Source organism: Triplophysa dalaica, chromosome 22 (assembly GCF_015846415.1).
Source record: "Triplophysa dalaica isolate WHDGS20190420 chromosome 22, ASM1584641v1, whole genome shotgun sequence".
NCBI lineage: Eukaryota > Metazoa > Chordata > Actinopteri > Cypriniformes > Nemacheilidae > Triplophysa > Triplophysa dalaica.
In genome coordinates, this window is record NC_079563.1 from 14,694,135 (window position 1) to 14,711,342 (window position 17,208).

General features: G+C 37.0%; 1 protein-coding gene across 2 annotated transcripts in view; it reads left to right on the forward strand.

Annotated features, from left to right (window-relative positions):
* The first annotated feature begins 388 nt into the window (after nucleotides 1–388).
* The window catches only part of rxfp2a (relaxin family peptide receptor 2a), a 37,226-nt gene continuing 20,406 nt past the window's right edge, over nucleotides 389–17,208 (forward strand). Inside the window, exons 1-5 of one of the 2 annotated variants that reach the window (XM_056737422.1) lie at nucleotides 389–887; nucleotides 11,044–11,190; nucleotides 11,412–11,489; nucleotides 12,229–12,337; nucleotides 13,135–13,206. In XM_056737422.1, coding sequence (XP_056593400.1) covers nucleotides 752–887; nucleotides 11,044–11,190; nucleotides 11,412–11,489; nucleotides 12,229–12,337; nucleotides 13,135–13,206 — 542 coding nt within the window. In that variant the 5' untranslated portion in view covers nucleotides 389–751. The remainder of the gene's footprint in view (nucleotides 888–11,043; nucleotides 11,191–11,411; nucleotides 11,490–12,228; nucleotides 12,338–13,134; nucleotides 13,207–17,208) is intronic. The other variant, XM_056737423.1, reaches the window with a different exon arrangement.

The window sequence follows — 17,208 nt, forward strand, 5'->3', positions numbered from 1 at the left end:
AGACAAAAACTGATCAGCAGGAGCTTCAATCAGAACACAGCAGTCAGTCAAAAACGACTGCGTGACACACAGCAAAACAGCCTCCCATCCTGCTTCTATTTCATGAAGTCTATCGCATTAGTCATCATCAGAGGCTGATTATAACTAATAACCGGGTTTAAAAAATGTGTTCATTATAATAATTGTTTCAAAAGGGCCAATAATTGGGGTGTTTCAAAAGGGCCAGGCTTTAAAACAAGCATTTCTTTAAAGGAAGTTCACGAGTTGTCAGGCAGGGTTATGAAGAACTAGCAACCAGAGAACGTGTTGGGTTAGTAATAGTCCACACAACTTCGTTTACCTATTAACTAGATTTAACTAGAAGAAAAGTATATTGCGCGTGTCCATCAATGTCCGCGCTGACGGATCAAATCCGCGTCTCGTTTTTGAACATGAATCTAAACTCCCGTGAATGTGTTTAATGAAACGACGACCTCTGGCTTTTACGCGAGTGTTTATGATCCCTCAAACCACGCGTCAATGACGAAATTCTCAATGAATCATGTCAGGCTGAGCTTTACCAGAAGGGACGGATCAAAAGAGTTCATCACGCCTCTCAGTCCGCACCGAGCGGCGCAGGTGACGGAAGGTAGCAAGTTGGACCGAAAGATCAAGCGATGCTTTTACGTTCATCCCTGCGAAATCCCGCCCGCGCGCATCTTCCTTTGGAAACGGTGTGATTCGGGAATAGCCCTTTTGGCGTCGGTCATGAATGCTTTTGCAGTATCGCTGTGAGCGGAACAGAGGCAGAGGCTTGATCATGAAATCCTTCAAATATCCTTCAAACGCTCTCCTGGAATTAATCATCATTATTCTTCTCATTCCCAACTCCAGGCTTGAAACCGAAGGTAAACTCTTTCATTAAAATTAAATTACCGGCGTTATTTGGATGTGAATGTGAAATTTGAAGTGTTTTGTTTAGTAGAAGAAAATGAATACTATACGACTCTTTCTCTTTAAGGTATAACAACTTTTGTAGAATGCTTGTCATTATTTTATATGTTTTATTCGTATCTGCGATGATTTTACACAAGGAGATTAAAACACGCGTTTTTCTATAGATAAGATCGTTCTGCGCACTGCCAATGTTCACGACACTAATACAATGTTCTGCAAGTCTGCTCATAACTCCCAGAAGAAAACGCTCGTGTCAGACCTCCGGAACTTTTGACTCTTCATGCAGTACACCCTGTTCCTTGGCACCACAATATCGTACTTGTTTAACTACAGGCACTTTCAAACTTCATAGAAGTTTAACGGCAGTAACAAAACGCGACTTCTCTGTCACGGTGAGGGATGGCGCTTTAGTCTTCTCACTTTTGGACAAAAGTTTGAAAATGCATATGATATATCGCGATCGTTGGCCTGTTGAGCTGGAAACGGTGGACAGGTTCGCTCAGGTGGCTTCATTCTGCACAAAGGCTAAATTGAATTGCGTCCCAGCCAGTGCGCACTGCGGTCTTTGGCACGGGTTGTCAATCAGAGGCTACAGGTTTTGAATAAAACGGTACTTTGCTCTGCATACTTAATATAAGCTTTAGGAGGAAAAAAATACAAGCAAGAGGTGTAAATAGCCATAAACAGTCTGAGATGTTTTTACACATACACGCCATTGTGTTGAATAAACAGATTTTGAGTCTAGAAAGACCATTGTTTCTACTTTATAATATTTAATCGTAACGTCGTGCTTTTGCGTCATTTGAAGTGTCTAACTAACCTTTATATTTAGGACTATTTAATTTATTACATTGACTTTTATTCAGGGTTATATTCATTTTTTCAGGTTGGTATTCATTCACTACTTTTCTTTTCGCATTACAAGTTTATTAGTTACACTTTTGCAAACACAGTTTAGTCATTTGAAATCCTTATTTTTTGGCAATGTCAGGATGGAACGTTTAGTCCCATTTCTGCTGTGTTTGGTGTGATGCAATTCTTTTAAAAAGTTTAACTTAAAAAAAAAAAACACTAAATAATACACAATAGACCTTTTATTTTGTTTTTTAATATTTACTTTTGATCAAACCAGGTGACCGCTTTTGTTAAATATGACATATTGTTTCGCTTTTGTTTGTGGAACAACTTGTTAAATGTATTTATGAAGCATGTAGGCCTACATTGCCACATATACAATTCTTTGGGAATGCAAAAAGACTTCATCTTAGACTCCAAACATTAGTTATATACAATTTTCCCTTGTTTAATGCACCGTGTCAAGTTAAAATTCACTCATTGTGAAGGTGGTTTGTTTATCTTGTTTTAAACTGGAGCTGTGTAAAGGCCACATCTCACAGATATCCGGTTACACAAGCTATATAAACTGTCAGAAGGAGGTGAAATAAGGTGGATCAAGCAAACAAAGCAAGGGATCGTAGAGCCACGGCGTAGAAAGATTTAATGCCAGAGACCTTATAAGAAATAATCTGAATGCCGTGTCCAACTAGCAGGCAGAACCTCACTTATTACTCACAAACATAATTTTAATAAAGATTATTGTGGGGATTATTTTGGTTCACAAAGAACCATTCAGCTAAAGGTTTTTTTTAAAAATATCTCTATCATATCTTTTCATAATCGGAAGAACATTTTTTCTCCGCAAAGAACCTTTTGTGAAACAGAAAGGTTCTTCAGATGTTAAGGATTATTTATGGAAACATTTAAATAACAAAGGTTCTTCGATGGCATATGAAGCATCTTTTTTTTAAGTATGTACTTTCAAAAAAATCAAGTGCATGCATAAATAATCATAAAAAAGTAGCTTGATTAAATCCATTATAAAATTTCAGTGTGTGGCATAAACTCAAAATGTTCTAAAGGCTCTAAGTTCTCGTTTATCCTATTTCCTTCTATTTTTTTAAAGCCCAACTTCTGTTCTTTGTGGAACTTTCTTCAATCATTCTTCTTTTATTGCATCATAATGTAAAACTTTTTGTTTGGATAAACTTGGAATCTCAGTGTGAAAGCGCATATTTTCCCCTGGAATAGGATTTGGGTTATTTGCTCAAAGACGAAACATTTCACGTGGACTTTAGTCGCAAAATCTGTTCAGGATTTATCACAAACCCGATATCAGCATCTGACCAGTTTTTTTCTTTTGATTGAGAGCAGAGAAATTTCTTTATTCTAGTGGGAGAGATTCACTGGGGTAATCTGACGCGGCACTTTTGAAAGGCGATTTAAAAGACCTGTGCTGCAGATGAGATGACAGGCTGACTGCAAATAAAGTGATGCAGGAGCCTCGTTTAATTAGTTGTTCATTTGATGTACATCAAGGCTCAGTTATGACTTAATCAACATCAAGTTCTGCTCCCGCAAGCCCCTGCACTATTAAACTCCTGCTTATAGCTAGACTATACGTCGCCTCCAGGCATGCTTGCATTCGATTTTGAGGCGTTCAGGTAATGACCCGTTATGAAACCGTACGAACAGACCCACAGTGTTGTGTGACCCTCATTTGTATTGAGATTATGTGAGACAGGAGTGACAGCTGCTCATTTCACTGCGACAGGCTTTAACAAATGAACACCTGGCATCACAGGCATGGGGCCCAGGGTCTTGTCGGTTTATGCCACTGCATGTCGAGTTTATCACTATACCTCTGTTTTTATTACATGTTTCTTATTTCATATTTGGGACAGGGTCGTTTTTGGAATTCTTACCTAGGCTTTGCTTTGTGTATAGTTTTCTCTGGATGTGATTAAACACAGCACACATTTCCGCAAGGAACTTTACGGCTATGTATTGTAAATAAGGCAGTTTTGAGAACGTACGAGACACATGCTGTCCATTATGTTTTTTTGAGTCGTTTTTTTTTTTTTTCTGTATTAGTGTTTACATTATCCACATAATTTGTGTCCCTCTGTGTGTGGGGGGTGTTGTGAACACCTTGTTCTTTAAATGAATTGACATTTCTGATGGAGATAGGATTTCTAAATTGATTTAATCTGCGCATCATAAATATGAGACTATTATATTATAGAATCCACTGATTGGAAAACAATGAAACAAAAGGGTTAAAACTCCTACAGCCCTCCTACAGAAAATGATCATAGACTGGTTGGCCAGTATCTCATTCCATTACAAAGTATGGTTGCTTGGCAACATCGCCTTAATTTTTTTTTGCCATTGTCATGTTCAGTTCTCTAAGCCTCTTTCCAGATGTTAGTGTCACAGTTAGTTATCTCTAATATGAGTCACCCATGAAACCACAAACCCTATAGCATTTTTAAGTTTTCTGCGCAGTTAAAATGGTTGCTTTACAAACATGTATTGAAGATGATACATGCTTCTCATATGCGAGCCAGTCTGTAAAAAACAGACAAAAGTCTCTAATTATGGGATGATAAGCATCAAAGTTTGGTTATAACCATTGATTTCAATATGAATTCAATTTCTTTCCTTTCAGTCGATGTAAAAGATTTCTTTACAATCTTCTATACATTATGGATGATTTTATGTAGAAAACCGTAAATTACATCAAAAAACGACTTTGGCTTGGTTTTCACAGGCCACATGGGTCACATAGGCGTCACATACGCAATGTGCTTTTTGTTTACATTGTGTTGTCACGTCGACAGATTTGATGTCTGTTATGTGCTGCTTCTTAATTTGTTCCCGTTTCAGTGTTGGTCTCCTGATAGCACACACACATCACCAGGATGTTTATTCCATGTGTTCATTTTAACCCGGAAGCCTTTTTTTTGGTGAGCGTTTGCTCATCTGCAGTACATTGCTGAAAAATTCCTCGTCGAAGGACATTCAGCAGATGTCGGTGATTAAGATTGTTTTCGAATCTGGTTATTTTAAAATGTTAATCAGATGTTTGTACACAAAAATGAAACGTTAAACCGAAGCTTATGCTTTTTAGATGAGACACTTTTTTGTTACAGATGCCTATAGGAGCAGTTCCCAAACTTTTAATGGTAACATCCCCCCCATTTATATAACTGCGATGGGATTTACAGATTGTAGAAATTCAGTTAATTTTACTGATAGGGAAAATTATATTTACGAATAGGTCTCACTTTTACTTCCAATGTATGTTTTTGTAAAAAGCCGCTAGTCTTATATTTTATTTTAATTTAATATCAAAATAACTTTCAAATATTATTGCTGTCCTTCGGAAACCTTTGATGTCCAAATTTGCTTTTTCTTGGAAGGGGAAAAACATGTACTTTTTGAATGATTAAATAGGCTACTGTATTGTCAAAGTTGACAAGCACTTTTTAAATACATTTTATTAGAAAGATATTCACAAAACCCAGTAACAAACATAAAGGGTAACTAATAACATTTTTTTTAAGGTTTCAGATAGACAGCAGCAATGTGTAATTTCTGTTGTTATTTTAATACATTTTAAGTTTGTAATTTAATTTTCTTTCCTTCTTTTTTCAATAGTTGTTCTCTGTTTATTGCCATTTTATATTATTTTGCCCCAAAGTGTGCAATGGTGTGGCTCACCTCTGAGCTGGTTTAGGTTTATGTTTAAAAAATCTGCGATTATGTGTTTAAAAAAATCTCTATTGAAAAACGAAACACTTCCGCAAGCAAGCTGGTTTAAGAAGCAGGGGCATGTGACCTTTTGAGGAAAAATTAAGCCATACTTACAATGATTGACATCTTGAAGTGGCTGACAGGGTCATACCATTACAAATCCTGACACTTGAATATATAATATGTAAGGGGACATTTAAGTTATTCCATTATTCAACGTACTAACCTTTCCAGTATAAAATGAGTGCAGATAAATCTCTTTTACAATCCCCGCGCAAGAGGATCTGCCTGTAAGTGTGTTGAGAGGGATGTATTTAGCTTCCTCTTAACCAAAGACATGCTTCGCCGTCCGAGGAGACTTAAAATGTGCATCTGCGTTTTACAGTGCAAATGACTGCATTCATAGACAGGGAAAATTTGTTTTTTCAGTTTAAATGTTCCTGTAATAAAGATCAAATGCCACGAACTGAGAAATCCCGTAGATTAAATGTGTCAGAAATAAGAAGTGGTTCTCTGTGTTTTTTCTGGATCCCAGTACAGCTTATAAAGTTTTCTTTTTTCCCTGACCTTGGTGAAAGACCAGGTTTCTGTTTGGAGTAATCCCAACACCTGGCATGTTTAGAAAGACAGTTAAAAAGTTCTTGTTTTTCTTACAAGTTTGTGAAAGAAGCCAGATCTGCAGGCCTCATTGGACCAGGTGTGGTAAACGGGATTAAAGTTTTGTTATGTACAAGACAGAAGGATAAGAGGGGAGGTGAAGAATTTATGGCACAGTTTAGTTTGCTCTTTTGACTCTCATTGAGAGTGTGATGACTGTGTCTTAAAGGTTTAACTAAAAGTACACATTTTGTCATTATACTTAAATGTTGGGGAATGGACAAACCCAACGGTTGGGTTATAAAGTAACCAATGATGGGTTGTTTCATCCCAACATGCTTGGGTCAAATGTAACCATATTCTGAGTTAATTTTATCCAACTTTAAACCCCATATAAGATTCTTTACATTCTATACAAAGCATACAAATTTAAATCGATTTGAGTTCATTCGTATATTTGGGTGAAGAAAAAATTAATCTCCAAATCAAAACTGTGTTATTTTTTACTCAGCCACATGATGTTCAACATGTGTTCAACCGAATGCGCATGCATCGAAGTGCTCTTGTGAATGTGTACCATAGACTGACAAGACAGAGGAGAATGTTTTTATTAAAGTTTGTTTTTCGCACATATAGGATTGTCGTCGCTTCAATTTTTGTAATTGAGCCATTATGAGCGGATGGACCAATTCAACATGTCTTTAGTACTTTTCTGGACCTTCTCAACAACTATAACCATGATGTCTATGAGGAGGTCTGGAAATCTCTCAGATGTCACCTAAAATATCTTTACATGTGTTCCGAAGACGCCGGGAGGTCTAAAAACATGTTGAACGTCATGTGGGTAATACAAAATAACACAATTTTGCTTTGGAGATTTATGAGAGGAAGCTCATATCATGGCAATAAAACCTATTTACTCTTTTATCCAAAGGTTGTTATGGGACTGTAATTAATTAAGCTGTGGAAATACTAAATAATGTCACCCCTGTTACGTTGGGCGAAATGGTTCTGCTAATGATTATTGAGAGTTTAGGCAGACTTGACACAAAGTACACAAATGTTTTCATTTTCTCACTGTTGTTGGTCTCACAGTTTTCCATCTTACATGCAATTTTAGAGTTCTGATCTTCCTCCCACATTTTGACATCTAACGCTCAGATTTTTGTTGAGTGGTCACAGATCCTTTCCAGGCTCAGAAATATCTGAAAGACACTATTCAGTTATTTGAAAACGGTAAATTTGTTGAATTATTTGTATAGCCTACTGTAAAAGACATGCGCAATATAGTTGCTGTTTAAGCTTCAGATCTCTTGCCTTGGTTTATGATGTGCCCTTAGAGTTATTTTTGTCAATGTTTTTTTTTCCTGCGTGTCTATTTTTGAATGTTGACAAATATACTGAATGCATTTTAGATGGACGTCAGAAGGATGTTCCACATCCGTAACAGCCATTAAGCCTGCAGCCAGGCAAAAAAAACATTTTTATTGTAATTGGTTAAGTATTCTGTTCTTCTCTTCGTTAATTTATCTGCCATTTGGTCACTTCATCCACTTTGACTGGTAAATAGCTGTGATGGCCACAGACTGTGCACCGAGTGCCTATTAAGCAGCCTGTTATTTGTAAGGTTTTAATAATCTTAAATTCATTTTTACCCATTTTACAAAATATAAGACATTTGTTTGAGTTTGATAAATTGGCATGAACGTCACTGTGATCTGATGTGTTTATCAATTTCAGTTATTGTTTCTGAAATGCATCCACTTTTATTTTTGGGTTATTTCAACCCAATGTTAGATCAAATATGGACAAAATCAACGGAAACGGTTAACCCAGAATATGGTTATATTCGACCCACCAATGGGTTAAACAGCCCAGCATTTAGGATTGAAACATCCCATCGGTTCATTTATAACTCAGCAGTTGGGTTTAGCCATGTTTGACCCAATGCTGGATTGAAATAAACCAACATTTTAGTAAATGTAATAGGCAAACAAACACTCTAAGAAGAAAAAGTTTGAAAATGAACCTTTTGAGGCTCCTGAAAATTTGAGGCTCCTGGAGATCGCAACTTTAAAAAGGTGCTTTAAGAACCAGTTCATTTTGGAACATATTTTTTAGTCATCAGTATTATTCTAATTAATATTAATATGATTATTGCTATTATTATATAACACAATATACTATAACACAATTTCATAACACAGACACAGCACCATGATTCTCCTTTAAATATTTATTGCGGACATGAAAATGTTTCAGACAACACAAAAGTATAATATGTTTTATTTAAGAGTCCAGTCATTGAAATCTAGCGGCACTGATGCGAATTGCAACCTACCGCTCACTCCACCCCTCCCATTGGAAACACTATGACGGCTGACAGAACATGACAAATCATCTAAGGGGACCCACGATGTATGTAGATAGAAATAACTTATTCTAAGGAAATAATAACCTTCATTATGTTAGGTCTTTATACACATCTGAGACACAGTTCTGTATATTATATTGCATTTCTGTCAATAGATCCTCCGGAAAATGACACACTGGACCTTTAACATCTGATTGTGATATATATAACATTAACAAAGTAAAATAATGAAATATGAAATAAAACAACCCCACCTCACTGCACATATAAATTTATTTAAACAAACAAAAATGCCCATTTTAATCTATAATATGTGATCATTTACTCATCAGCATCATATTCCAAACCCTCCTGACGTTCTTTCCTTAGCAGAGCTCAAGATAACAAATGTTTTGCTTTTTGTATAGTGTTTTGTATGCAAGTGAATGGTGAACAGAGCAGAGCTGTGTAAATCCCAGTTTGATGATCCTTCAGTACTTCAGGGTGACAGTTTCAGGACCACAGTCTGTTTTTGAAAAAGTGCAATAATAAGTAATACAAATACAACTTTAAAAAAACGTTTTAAATTACCTTTTGCTTACATAGCACTGATGTAGGCTTCACTGACACCTTAGAGAAAGAAAAACAGACAAATTAATAAAATAACAATAAACTTTAACATCTTCAACTCTGTTATTTTAGAGCTTAATTACATCACACACAGTAGAGGGATATATATCATAAGTACACAAACATCAAGATGGTACAGCCAAAGGTAATGATAAGGATCATTCATTCATGTTCATATTGCTGTTATTGTTTTAAAAAATTAATTGTAATGTTTTAGCATCATTGTTTCAAGAAACTATAACAAATAAATCCCCTTAAAACTGACCAATAATACTGAATAGAGAGAGAGGCAAGAAACCTGAATATAAATAATGTTATTTACCTCTGATGGTAATCCTGATCATTTAGGAAAACTTCCTCAGAGTCTTGCACAGACAAACTCTGCAGCACAGTCAAATCATAGTGTACGATGGCCTACTAAACGAAAAAGGTGCATATACCTTTATACTAATACAGAATAGCAAACCACTTTACTCAGATCTACATAAGTTCACCAGCGTAGACATGATGTTTACATTGTACAGTGCAGAGCAGGAAAAGGCACAAATGCATTACATGGGAACGGAACACCACATACAAGGCATCATTTCAAGAAATGTATCGAAGCAAGAATAACTGTAACCTTGACTAGTGTCTTTTGAAACATAAATAGATTTGTGATTATTCTGGTGCGCTGCAGAGCTTGAAGAGTTTGAAAAATCATTATTTGACACAAAAACACAACATTTATACAAAACTTCCATGCAGTGAAAAGCTCTACCTGTCTAAGTTGCTCAAGCGAGCATTTGGAACATAGATTAGAATAAAGTTACAAGAAAGAGAGAGAGAAAATACATTCAGAAAAATACAGAGAAAAGCTAAAACTGGTAAAAAAACAACAACTTGTACTAAATATAGTGTTCCAAGCAAACTTGTTATTCATTATTAGCATGTGGCGTGATCGGTCTGCTCTTGACCTGAGGCTGTATAGTATGGTGTTGATTTTATACTGTTTATGTGCTTTAAGGTCACTTTTTTATTGATTTTTGTGTGTCTGTGCTTTAAGCATCTCATACAGCTTTCCAAATGAAAAGAAATTAATTTCAAAGATAAAGATATCCCGAGCGAGATAACAGAAGAGATGTCTGCCTCCTGAAAATAACTCATTTCAGGCCCTAAAGTTTCTTTAACTGTGTATTTAAAAGGCTTAAAAGTGACATGTAACTAGTTGAGATGCACCAATAACAGCAAATTGTATCAGCTATACATTTTCTGAAATCTTTTTCATCCAGCACGTATTTGAAATCAAGTACTTACTCCAAAAATTACATAACAGAACTGCATTTTTCTTGGACGCAAGGTTGTCAGGAAGGTCATGTTTCATTGTGATAAAGCTATGCATTGGGAAGGACCACCCTTGGCCGCAATTGATCACAAGTCCACTTTGTGACTGGCTTTAGTGGGAGCAGATAAGAGAAAAAACTCAAGCGAGAGGATTTAGTATGCAAAATGAAGCAGTTTAAACGAGTTATTTTTATTGCCAAAACGAGTTGACTTATGCAGATTGTTTTCCTTTTACGTTCTGGCCTAATGCCTCTCTTTATCATGTCAAGACTGAAATAGAGTAATTGTGCGTTGGGGAGCCCTTCTTCTCGTACGTCATATTTTCCAACAATAAAATGAAACGTATTGTTGGCATGAGCTGTTGTCTTTTGTGTCGTTGTGTATTGCAGTCAATATTTGGAGTCACACTCTAATTGGTTTAAATCTTTCGGTCCTTGTTGGCTATGGATTCCCATCAAAATGTCCTTCATTCATTCAAACGGAGCCCTGATGGAAGCACAAACACTGCAGTAATTTCAAGAGCATTTTATTGTTGTCCATGTTGTACTTGGAGATGCATAGCTGTGGTGTAACTTTCTCGTCTTTTGTCCTTCTGTCATCGGTGCCAGCAGCATCCATGATGGCTAGTGGGGCTTTGGCAGAAGGATGTCCCCTCGGCCAGTTCCCCTGCGGAAACTTGAGTGTGTGCTTACCCCAAGTCCTTCAGTGTAATGGGCATAGAGACTGCAAAAACGGAGCGGATGAAGAACACTGCGGTGAGTCCTCATAAATATTCCTGCCAGTGATTTAGAATCCTGATATCTCCCCCAGGTTGACAGACGTAAAGCTGGTCTCAATTATAAACCATTTGAAATAGCTAGAAAATTAACGGTTGCAATTGGAAATGAAATTGACATTGACTTCACTTCAGCAAACGCATTAGTGACACTGATGTAATCTGTTTTCTTATGCAAAGACTGGAATTGTCTTTCTGCAGGGGACAACAGCGGATGGGCGGACATCTTTGATCGCACTATTAAGAAGGCAGAGACACAGGACCTTCCGAACGATTGCTGTGCGTGTCCTGGTCTTGATCTACTTACCTTTGGAAGAAATCATACATCGGTTTAAATTATACTTTTGTGGGTCTTTTCCATCATGGAATACAAACTAGTCCAAAACGGTGATGCAACCTTGGGAGCAAGACCTATTTTTTCCACTTGATGAATTTAAGGGATAGTTTACCCCAAAATGAAAATTCTTTCACCATTTCGCTAATTCTTATGTCATTTCAAACCGGTTTCATTTTCTTTCTTCTGCAGAACACAAAAGAAGATATTTTGAAGTGCATGGTAACCAAACAGTTGGATCCCCATTGACTTCCATTGTATGAACACAAAACCATTGAGATATTTCTCAAGATATCTTCTCTTTGTTACACATAAAATAATTATTTGTACACAGGTTTTGTCTGATATAAGGGTTAAAAAAATATGTATTTATTTAGTTTTTAAATATTTTAAATATTTTAAATATTTTGGGGTGAACTATCCCTTTAAGAAGTATAGCTATAAATAGTATACTTGCCCCTTTCACAATTTTTTTTTGTATTTTATTTTATTTATTTATTTAGCATATTTTTGCATTTCCCAAAGACTTGGTCAAAATCTCCACACTTAAAGCTGCTGTGATGCACCATTTTAGAGTTTTATGACATGTTTGAATTTTCCGGAGGGGAGTTTATAAGCTCCCATATTCCGTTTGCCTTGACATCAGGGCAAAATCATTTCTCTTTGTTTGTCGATCATGTGCAGATCTGCAGCAGTACCCGGAGAACTGCGTCTGCAGACTGAAGACTGAGGTAGAATGTGTAAACGTCAACCTTCACGCCGTGCCCGTTCTCTCCTCCAATGTGACTTGGTTGTAAGTACATCGTGCCGGGAACCATCCGCAGAGTTTTATTCTTCTGCTCCCACAAGGGTTTTTTAACCTGTAGCTGCAGAAGAGTACAAATGTGACTCCAGTAAGACAAAAAGCTTAAAGAGATAAAGAACTTCTTTGCGCTCGATCAGGAGCAGTAGAGAGAGTTACGTGCAAGGCTTTGCGTGGGTCTTTGTTTGAGTTTCGGTTGTGGTTATTATGTTTGCATCGTTCTTGTTTTGATTTATCATGAGTTTTGCAAAGTGAATGAGACGTTCAGAGAAAATTTATGATTTTGAGGATTTTGGAGGTGATTTATAGATTTTGGGGACGCTTTGGGAAAACAAAGGAATGCAGAATAATTCATATCAGCGGCAACTACAGTTCTGTCCAGGAAAATGTATTATTTCATCATTATGCAATGAAAATGATACAACAGCGCTAATTCAACCCCAAATAATAATTAGGTTAATGTTCAGCTTATTTTTTGAGGTATTAAGCATTCATGCTGTTCCTTTTTATATAACAAACATGGATGGTGGTTCAAATTAGGCCTCAAAAAAGACAAAGACGCGAATCAACTTAATGAAAGAATTTGTGAAAAACTTTCAAATGGATTTGGATTGCTCACACAAAGCTATCAAACGGTTTTCGAAGATGTTATATGAGAAATAACAAGCCTGGTTTGTTTTGTGTTGTACAGACAAAAAAAATCTGACAGGTTTTAAATGTCATTTTTTGGGTGAACAAATCGTTTTAATGGCTCTGACAGTAATGCAGGGCTGTTTATAATTCAACAGGTCTCTGAAGAGCAATCGGATCAGGAAGCTGGATGATTTCATCTTCTCTAAATATACACAACTGCAGAGACTGTGAGTACCAGTCAATCAAGTGTAAAAGTGCACCGTTATGAATAACCACATGATTCAGCCTGTAAATGAATGACTTTCAAAGAATCTTTCTAATTTATGTACTGAACTCTCATCTGTTTTACTCATAACTTCAGTAGGAAAAAAGCAAGCATTCCTATTGTACTAACATCATGTCTCAATGAATTAATTTTTTTGCTGAAAACGTTTTTACTCCCTGCGTGCAGCTCCCACTGACACCTAAATTTATAGATGCTTTAAAATACCTCAGTCCTGAGAACATCACTGAGGGAGAAAAAACAGTATGTCACTATGGGATGCATATTTGCGCGGCCCTTCCTGAAACTTCCTCTAGTTCACAATATAACATAATATAACGCTACAGCTAATAACAGTCTTATTGTGCTCATACCTGTCAACCCTCACGTTTAATTTTTTTTTTTTTTCTCCCGAGCACTCCCTACTGGGGATATTTGATATGTTTCCTACATTCACCTCCTGTAAAGCAGGTGGCAGTATAGAACATGTAACATTTACAGAAAAAGGCACCTGCCGAAGGAGAAGAATAATGGCCGAATAAGAAAAGCATCCTGATGATTAAAAGTGTCATATGACATGGATAAAAATTATTATTATTTTTTGGTTTTAGATGTAATGTAATTTGTATACACGATTTAAGGTTAAATCATGTATTTTCCACATACCGTGCATGTTTATATCTCCTCTTTGCCCAGCCTCTCTGAAATGCGCAGATTTTTAACAAAACTCATCGCTCTGAAAAGCGAGGTGTGCTATTATTGGCCAGTTAACCAGTGCATAGTGATTGGACAAATACTGCAAGCGTGTGACAGAAATTTGACGCCTCTTACCATATTTGGAACATCAGATTCCAGAGCAATTGTACTGACAGGTATGCCCATCTTACTTGCGTATACATTTGGGTATACATTTGGGCGGTCTTAATCAAATCATACCAAGAACTGACGTAGATTTGTGGGGGTGTGGTTACACGAGGCGTTTCAGGCATCTTTTATTCCGACAATTTAACTTTTGCACTTGTACGCGTCCTTCACATGCATGGGCAACTTATAACACACCAAAGACACAGAAAAACACGTGTTTGCGCCATATGACCCCTTTAAGGAATGTAGAGAGGTCGTTTCTCAAACAAAAGGCTGCATCCTCTGGACGTTGCATTTGTCAGCTGCATACGTCATAAAGATTGTCTTATTTCACCATATCAACAATTATAAATTTGTTCCCAAATGTTGACAAGTTTGTGTGAGTGAGACGAGTGTGCAGTTTTACTGGCCAGTTTATATTTATTATTAAACCCAAAGGTACAAGTTGGAAGTTGACATAATAGCTTGTAGAAATGTGTTTTTATTTGACAAAACACTTGTTTCGACCATAATATAGGCACCAGAGCTGAATGTGGTCTATTTCATGTACAAACACTGGTCTGACTTTCCCACTATTCAGGTATTGGTACGTCACTGTGCCATACCTGTCAACATTTGGATGCCAATGGAGACCCGCGATCACATTCCGGGGTGGGGGCGTTTGGGTCGGGGGGTTAATTGCCAACGCTTTATGGTCTCTGTTGTTCTGTTCACAATTGAGGTCCAGGGGTCCCCCTCTGCCTTTTCGTGATCGAGTTCCGGGAATGTCTCAGGAGAAATAACATGTGTGGGAGTGAAGGGTAGACTCCAGGCCAAAACAGGAGTGTTGACAGGTATATTCTGAGCTTCTATAGTTGGCATTGAAGAGCCGTCAACTCCAAAAGAAAAAAGGAAATAATTGAATATACTGTATTTGATATATATAGTCACTTTATTTCTATCTCCCACTGTGTTATACATTGTGAGTTTGTAAAATAGTTACCATTTTCGAACGTTTTTCTACCGGGCGTCTAGTAAAACGGGAGTTTTGAGACCAAAGGAAGTACGTCAAATCGTTTACTTCCACGTTTTGAGAATAAGATGAATAATTTTTTTTTTGCTGCTTTTAATTCAAACTCTAGTTCCAGAAGGCACATATATGAAAATAACTGAAAATATAACCCATATATTTATGTCATCATACAAATGTGTTTTCTTTATTACTATCTGTAAGACTTTAAAATGCAATCTGGATACTTTTTCGGAAAAGTTGCTTTGGTGTCACTTTGACCCCAAACATAACAAGAGGGTTAAAACTGTAAAATAGATTAAATGAAAGTCAATTTGATTTTAGGCCTACTTAAAACTCAAGGATATTTGTTTTAGATGTTGTATATCATTGTGGGCTCTTGTTTCTGCTTGTTTTGTTCATTTCAACATTATCTTAAACTGTCTAACTTAAGTGCCAGACTATCAGCCAGACTAAAATCGGATATTTCAGCCAGCAGTTGCCATTTCTATTTGTATTCTGCATAAAACGGTCAGCCGAATGGAAAGTGGTTGAACCGTGGGTGAGCTATGAGAATACAGTGGCTGGGAATGGGCCAATATTCAGGACACCTGAAACGCCTGCAGTTTTAGCCAAACTTCACATTCACAAATGATCAAGAGACATCCACTCTATAAAACTGTCACAAACGTCTGCTGTGAAATCACACATACGTCCTCAACAGGAACACTTCTAAATTAAGCCCAAGAGGAAACCATTCCTCCAGAAGAAATCGTTTTTACACCTTCAGGCTATAATTTGCCTTTACATTACATTTACATTTAGGCATTTGGCAGACGCTTTTATCCACAGCGACTTACATTGCTTTATCCTATACATTTTACATAGGTATTTGCAATCCCCTGGGATCGAACCCACAACCTTGCATTGTTAACGCAATGCTCTTACCACAGAGCTACAGGAAAGCTTTAAGATAATAGGCCAAAGCAACGGCTCCTGTTATGCAATGAGAAAAAGTTTGCTAAGGTTAGGCTCTTGTCTTCATCCCAATTTGCCAAACAAACCAAATTCCGTTCAGATGGTATAAATCATTATGTTTTAAACGCTTAATGCCATTACTGTTTATAAACAAAGCAATCAGCCGTCTGTCCAGAATTTCCACCTTTGTACAAACAAGTCCCGTATAATACTCTCAGGCGTATAAACATAGGATTTATTTAGTGCAAACACGAGACAAGCAGGGCCTTTAAAAATCAAGAAACTCGGTGCACGGTAGTTAAAATGACACAGTAGGGCCTATTCAGTTGGTGCAAATGGGGCTTCACTTCATGTATATACAGTGTATAAATACATTAATAATCTGTATGATGACACTGTGGATTTAGCACTAATGTGTCAGGTACACCCCTCATAAATCTATTCAATATTATAGGGTGCTCAACCACATATTTATCGTCAACTCACATGGCACACAGATGCCAGTGGATTTAATGGTGGAAAGCAATCCTCGGTCCAACATGTCTTGAAGAAAGAGAGGATATCTGGAGCAGGTCTGAAAATCTGCTTTCTTGGCAAGAAAGTGGTGTAAGAAACTACTGGAAACCGCTCGAGGACTTTTAATGTTATAAATCACACTCCGAGGCAGACCACTTCCTCTCGAATTGGACCCGTTACGGGACGGTCCCAGAGGTTCCAGCTCTGAACCGGCATGTGAAAATCTGTTGTGAGCTAGCGGTTTGATTTGAAACACACAGACGGTGTAACAGTGTCAAAATGACCCTGAAAATACTTTTGTGAAGCACAGACATTTGCGCTAGTGAACCGTTGATAAGTGCTAATTTGGTAAATTGGAAAGTTAAAGTCAGCTGTAGAAATGAAGAGCAGGTGCGCTGAAGTACTTTGTTTATGCTTGAGCAAACAGATGCAGAAGGCTCATTACATAAGGATATATGTATGCGCCAAACATCTTTCCCATTTCTGCATTAGGTAAGATGTTCCTTATCTCTGTGTTCGTGTATTGAAGCATCTGTTTTTGTCCCATATGGTACTGGAAAATGATTTCATATGATTCATAAAGTGTAGAAAACATGATATGCCAAAGAATCAAAGGTAATG